This window comes from Camelina sativa, chromosome 5 (assembly GCF_000633955.1).
Source record: "Camelina sativa cultivar DH55 chromosome 5, Cs, whole genome shotgun sequence".
Lineage (NCBI taxonomy): Eukaryota > Viridiplantae > Streptophyta > Magnoliopsida > Brassicales > Brassicaceae > Camelina > Camelina sativa.
Genome location: NC_025689.1, coordinates 19,503,042 through 19,509,769, shown reverse-complemented (window position 1 = coordinate 19,509,769; position 6,728 = coordinate 19,503,042). Strand labels below are relative to the sequence as shown.

The following is a 6,728-nucleotide window of genomic DNA, read 5'->3' as shown; positions in this document are numbered from 1 at the left end:
CACCGGATTAGGTGGAGGAGCAAGACAACTAGTTGACGCATCTCTCACAATCGTCCCCAGATCTACACCCTTAGAAGACTCAACACTCTCAACAACAACAACAACAACAACAACGTCTGCTGTGGCGGCGACTACAACGAAGCGTTCGACTAAAGACCGTCACACAAAAGTCGACGGAAGAGGACGGCGGATTCGTATGCCGGCGCTTTGTGCGGCTAGGGTTTTTCAGTTGACGAGAGAGTTAGGTCATAAATCTGATGGTGAAACTATTGAATGGCTTCTTCAACAAGCTGAGCCGGCGATTGTTGCTGCTACAGGTACTGGTACTATTCCGGCCAACTTTTCTACTCTCAGTGTTTCGCTTCGTAGCAGCGGATCGACTCTTTCGGCGCCGCCGTCTAAATCTGTGCCGCTTTATGGTGCTCTTGGATTGACTCATCACCACCAACATCAGCAACATCAGTTTGATGAACAAGGAGGTGCGTTTGCTGCGGCGGCTCATGCGACGCCGCTATTAGGGTTTCATCATCATCTTCAACAGCACCACCACCACCATCAGAATCAAGCTCCGGTGGAAACGATTCCTGACGGTGAGAATTACTCCAGGAAACGGTATAGATCGGTTGATTTGTCTAAGGAAGATGATGATGATAGGAAACAGAACGAGAGTAAGTCTTTAAAAGAAAGTGAAACTCCGGATCCTGCGGCGGCGCCGATGTGGGCGGTTGCTCCGACGACCAGTAGGTCGAGCGGTGGGAACACTTTTTGGATGCTTCCGGTGCCACCCGGTAATCAGATGGAGAGTAGTAGCAATAACAACAACAACACTGCGGGCCACCGTGCTCCTATGTGGCCATTTGTGAACTCTGCCGGAGCTGGAGCTGCGACTCATTTTATGGCGGGAACATGGTTTAGTTTTCCGATGGATCAGTATAGAGGGAGTCCTCTTCAACTAGGCTCGTTTGTAGCTCAGCCGCAGCCGACTCAGAACTTAGGTCTAAGCATGCCGGACTCGAATCTCGGGATGTTAGCCGCTTTGAACGCGGCTTATTCGAGAGGCGGAAACGAAAACGGGAATGCGGAACAAGCGGTGGAGCATCAAGAGAAGCCGCAACAGAGTGAACATGATGAGGAATGCAGAGAGGAGAACTCCAATAGCTCTGAGTGAGTTGATGTAAAACTAATCTTATGAGATTATTTGAAATTGGTAAGATTAATTTTAAGCGTTTTGTAGCGGGTTGCGTTTGATTGCTCGCTGTGACATTTGTGTGTTGTTGTTTAGTAGTCTTGTCTTTTGTGTGAAGAAATTGTTAGGTTTGGGTCCAAATGGACTCTCGTGGGTAGAGAATGTTTTCATTGTATAGTAGGAAGGAATGATAGGACCCGTGATTTGTTTTTCTATTTCTCTTTTTTCATTGTTGAGTTTCTTATATTTTTGTAGGACTTATTTTGCATTTGAAAAAAAAAAAAAAAATGATTTGCATAAATTAATCGCAATTCTTGTCTCTGTTTTTCCCTCAATTTGAGAACTTTGTATACATACTAGCAAACAGTCAAAGAGCACAAGGATGTGAAACTCATCCACTAGGGTACTACCTTGAGGACATGAGTTTAAAGCTTCCGGATTTTATACATTCTTTTTCGACCAAGGTCTATGCCACTCTGGCACAAGGATATTACAGTTTTTCTAGTCTATGCCTAAAATATATCGTGTCAGGTGAAAAAGGAGAAGCCAATTTATCTTACATTCGTGACTATCTCGTGCCCCAGAGCTCAACTTTGGAGCCACTGAGTACACAAGTGCAGTAGACATATGGTCCACAGGTTGTGTCATGGCTGAACATCTTTGACCGGTTGGAGCACTACTTTTGCATATATGATTTTTGTTCTCGGTTCGTGCTTTCGTGGACTTGTTTATGCAGCCTCACAAACTAGATTTTAAACTACTTTGTATATATATATATGTCTTGCCAGGCTCACGAACTAGATTTCAAACAAAACCTCTATTAATTAATTAACTGCATTAGCCCCAAACAAATTGTGGTTCTATCTTGAGTTGAACCTTTATCGGAAAAAATTATATATATGTGATATAGTGAAAAGATGATATATAACAAAAGCAAACTAACTACTCATGGTGATCAAATAAATAAAACAAGGAAGAAGCAGATCGAACTTGTAAAAAAATTCTTCTTGGTTGCGTAGCTTTAGCGAAAGTCTCTCAAGAAAATCTTGGGGATCAAACTAGGAACATAGACACAGGATTGAAACTGCTGATGTGTCACTTCTTCTATCTTAATCTTTTTGCACATATCTCCCATCACAATATAGACCCAAGCTTGTTTAGGTTTCTTGCCAAGAAAACACGTAACGAAGGTCTTTCCAAAGACAGTATCATCGACGAAGTAACTTGAAGAGCTATTGTTGCAAACCATGGGGAAATGAGGTATTGAGATAGTCATGAACTTAATCCACACCACGTCCTCTCCATTATCCCCATTGCCAATCTTCTTCTCTGTCACCCAAATCTTAACCTCTCTTCTTCTTGTGCATTGTTGTAACACTGAAAGCCTATCTCCCTTGTAAATCGCAAGGCCACGAGTATGGGAAGAACTATGTTTCCCCTTAAACGGTAGAATACAAAAGGTCTTTGCTACCTCTTTCGAAAAATCGAACATTCGGATGAAATACTGATGACCAGTTTGGATAAGCTGTCCAGTACAAATTTCCTTTTAGGGAGACCCTACAGTGATATTCATCTACTAGTATCTCTTCTTCGAGAAAACGTGGAGTGGTACGATGAGTAACGTTCCACGCATTGGTTGCGAATTCGAAGACTGCAACTTTCCTAGTAATTTTATAAATATTTTGACGAGTATTCATCATCCCAAAACTCTTGAAACTCTTTTCGGGGCTACTACCATCGTAACCCAAGATCTTGCCATGCTGAGTCCCACCCGGGGTAATCCATTTAGTCTGTCTCAACCATGGATTCGAAACCACGTTCACGTTTACGCCTTTATGATCAGAGTTATACAAGAAGAAGTAACCATCGCAGGTCCCCACGAGATCATAACGACGACGATCGCGTAACGCAACAAAGCGTAAATCAGTTACTTTTATAGTTGGGTCGTCGTTGTTGAGATCGACGCTTATCGAATACATATGGGTATGTGTCTTTAACAATATTTCTGGACGACCGAAAGCAAAGTTTCTGTTGGCGAATATCTTATCGTTGAAAAGAGTATCCCATCCTTTGCAAACGGATCTGAAACGAACGAGAGATCGAGGTGGAACTCGAAAGAGTATCTCTTCTTCCAGATCTAATGGAAGCTTTCTCGGCGACATTAGGGTTTTTTTTTTTAATTTTAATGTAAGAATTATTGTCTTTCAGACTTATATATTACTTTAAGGGAATTGTCATAAATACCACTAAAATAGGTTTTTATTCCAAAAATACCACAATTTAGTTTTTTTCCAAAACTACCACTAAAATGTATTTTTTTCCAAAAATACCACATAATTGAACTAAAGTTCTAATACTAAAAACTAATTCTTAAATTATAAATACTAAACCCTACCCCTAAAAACTAAACCCTAAAACTAAATTTGTCAACCCAAACATAAAAAAAAAAATTCTACATGCTTAAAATTTAATTTTTTGTGTTAGTGGTAATTTTGGAAAAAAAAAACTTTTGTGGTATTTTTAGAAAAAAAAACTAAAATGTGGTATTTTTGGAAAAAAAACTTTTTTAGTGGTATTTAAAGGAATTTCTCTTACTTTAATCCTTAACAAAATCATGATACACGTCAATATAGATTTATAAAAATATATAAGTCTTAATATATCAATTAAAAAAAATCTATCCATAAGTAAAAAGTTAAAGAAATTTGTTTATCTATTTAATAAACATAAAAGTAAATTTTAAATTATTAACCTAATTCTATTGGAATTTTTTTTGTTAATATATTTATTTTTAAAAAGAGTAAAAATTATTAAACATGTGGAGAATGAAATAAGAATTTTTTTAAATATCTTATTACATAAATCTTGGTTTTCAAAGTTAGTACTCGCGACATGTGTCAATTTTATTAATTTGAGATTTTTTTCATGTGTAATCTAATATTTAATTTTTAAAAACTAAAAGATAATTATTAAAAAACTGAAAAACTAAAACAATTTTAAGAATATAAATACTACATATATGAAAAATTAATACTAATTATAACTTTAGTTACTAATTCTACAAGAAAAAGAATTAAACAAATTATACAATTAACTAATATAATACCAAAATTAAAGAAATGATACAGTCAATTATTATTCCTAATAAAAAAATGATTTGAAACACTCACCCCTATATAAGTAACTAAATTGTCTCATAGCAAAATAGTTTTTTCCAATACAATAACATATTAGCATTAGTTAAACTTCGTTCTATTGTTAAAGGTTTTTTTTTTGTAAAAAAATAAACATCTTATGACGTGTTCTCCTTTTTATGAGGATGTTTTTTTTTTTTGACAACAATAAAATTAGCTCAAACGAATCAATTATGTAGAAAATTTGTTAAATAAAACATTATGCGGAGAGGTACACGTTGGCGTGCCAAGAAGTCCGCATGTACATTAACATTACGCGAAATAAAAGATAAAGGGAAAGAAGAAAACTCATCCCTATCAATCTTGATAGCGTCAAGGATATTTCATATTATAAAGTAAAGATATTAGACTATTATGTAAATAATTTTATATTTTCTCTCTCTTTTTTGGTCAGAGTTAAGTTATTAGGCAAATGTTTTTTCAAAAAAAATCAATATGTTTATGTAACTTAGAGCATATGTTTGTGTATTATGCATATGTTCTTCTTACATTTTCTTGGAATTATTAAATTTACTTTTAATTTTATTTTTTTCTTCTGATTATCAGGATAACATAAAAAATGAGGAAAAATTAAAGAGCTTATATGAATTTTGGATTAATGTATGAAAGTATATGTATAGTTTTATTAAAAATTAGTTGGAAAAGTATTAAAATTATTATTCTGAAGTGACCTTAGTGCAGCAGTCAATGGTAAGTCCAATTGTAAAAGACACCATCATACCACAAATCGAGTCTTGTTTCCCTATGAATGTAGGGATTTGACTAATAGATCGACTTGTTGTCGCCCAGTGGTTGACCAAAAAAAAGGTTATTTATCTCATATATGATTACAACATATATCTTATATAATATGAGAAGGTTTTCTCCTAACTTTGCATAACACGACGACATTTGGCAGCGTATATTTTCAACACATGTCCTCACTTTTTAATTATTAAATTCTTTAAATTTTTTCGCAAAATTACATACATTAGTTTTTATATTCACTAAATTTAAATGATATTTTATGTACTAAAAAATATATTGACATTTATGCAATATTCTTTTAGTAATTGTATATAAATATCATTTATCAATATTTTAGTAATTATAATGTCCTTTTAGTAATTATAATTTTGGACAAAATCAATTTCCGATAATTAAAGATTTAGATATTAATATCATAATTTTGGAAAGCTTTAGTTTTAATATAAAAGCTTTAGTTTAGATCATAATTCATAAATCCTAATAGATTTTATATCTTAGTCACAATATTTATGTTATTTATTACCCATGCTATATTTTATACCAGTGCGTTTGTATGTATAACCCATGAAAATGAGTTTATACAAATATTAACTGTTTCAAATACAGTAGAACCTCTATAAATTAATAAGGTCGGGACCATGAAATTTTATTAATTTAAAGAGGTTTTAATTTATCGATAAATTAATAATTATTAATTTATCGATAAATTAATAAAATTTATATTTATGAAGAGATTCTTAATTTTCATAATTTTGAAAATTATGTATTACAAAATAAGATACTTTTGTTATCATTCATATTTTTAAAGAATTTTCTTAATTTATAATCTTGTCTATTGTAATTGCTAAGTTTAGAGTTTAGTTAAAAATGATAGATGTTAGAAGTTTAGAGTTTAGAAGAAATTTCTACTAGTATCAGTAATGATGAAGTCAAATGTAACATCCGCGAACCAATTTTTGTAATTTTGGTGTGGGTGTCGATCGACACCCTTGGTGGCATCGATTGACACCATGTTTTTCCGGTTTGGTCGGGTTTGATTTAATTGCTGATTGGTTCGGTTTGGTTCAATTAAATCCCTAAATCGTGTGTTAAGGGTCTAAGGACGAATCAAGGGTTTCAGAGTCTCATTTTTTTGTTGGTCGCCGCTTAGAGAGAAAAAGAGAGAGTCAGAGAGAAAACGTTCCTGAGATTTTTCTGGGTTTGTTCTTGGTGATTTTGGAGAGATCTGAGGCTGTAGGAGGGTTAGCTGTTGCTGGAATCGAAGGGGAAGCTTCTGGAGGTGTTGCTTTCCACGTTTCTCAATCCAAACTTCTTGTTCTTGAGGTGAGTGCATGACCATGGCTTATCTAAGCTAAGATCTCTAGATTCTATGTGATTTGGTGCTTATGTGGTTGTTTCTTTGAGTTCTCTATGATATTTCGTTGCTGTCTGGGCTGGGTTTGGCTTCTGGGAGTGCAAGGAGCGGATTGGAGAAGCTTGGAGGCGAGATTCGGAGTTTCTGATCGAGGGAAATCGCTGCTCGGCATCGGTGTCGGTCGACACCAGTTGGGGTGTCGGTCGACACCAACGCGAGGACGGCTCGGGACTTTAGCGAGTGTCGA

General features: G+C 34.9%; 1 protein-coding gene and 1 pseudogene across 1 annotated transcript in view; one reads left to right on the top strand and one right to left on the bottom strand.

Moving 5' to 3' along the window:
- The window catches only part of LOC104787246 (transcription factor TCP8-like), a 3,483-nt gene extending 1,765 nt beyond the window's left edge, over window positions 1–1,718 (top strand). Inside the window, exon 2 of the mRNA XM_010512782.2 lies at window positions 12–1,718. Within this exon, the coding sequence (XP_010511084.1) occupies window positions 12–1,168 (1,157 nt within the window). The 3' untranslated portion in view covers window positions 1,169–1,718. The remainder of the gene's footprint in view (window positions 1–11) is intronic.
- On the bottom strand, window positions 2,208–3,348 carry LOC104789403 (annotated as a pseudogene).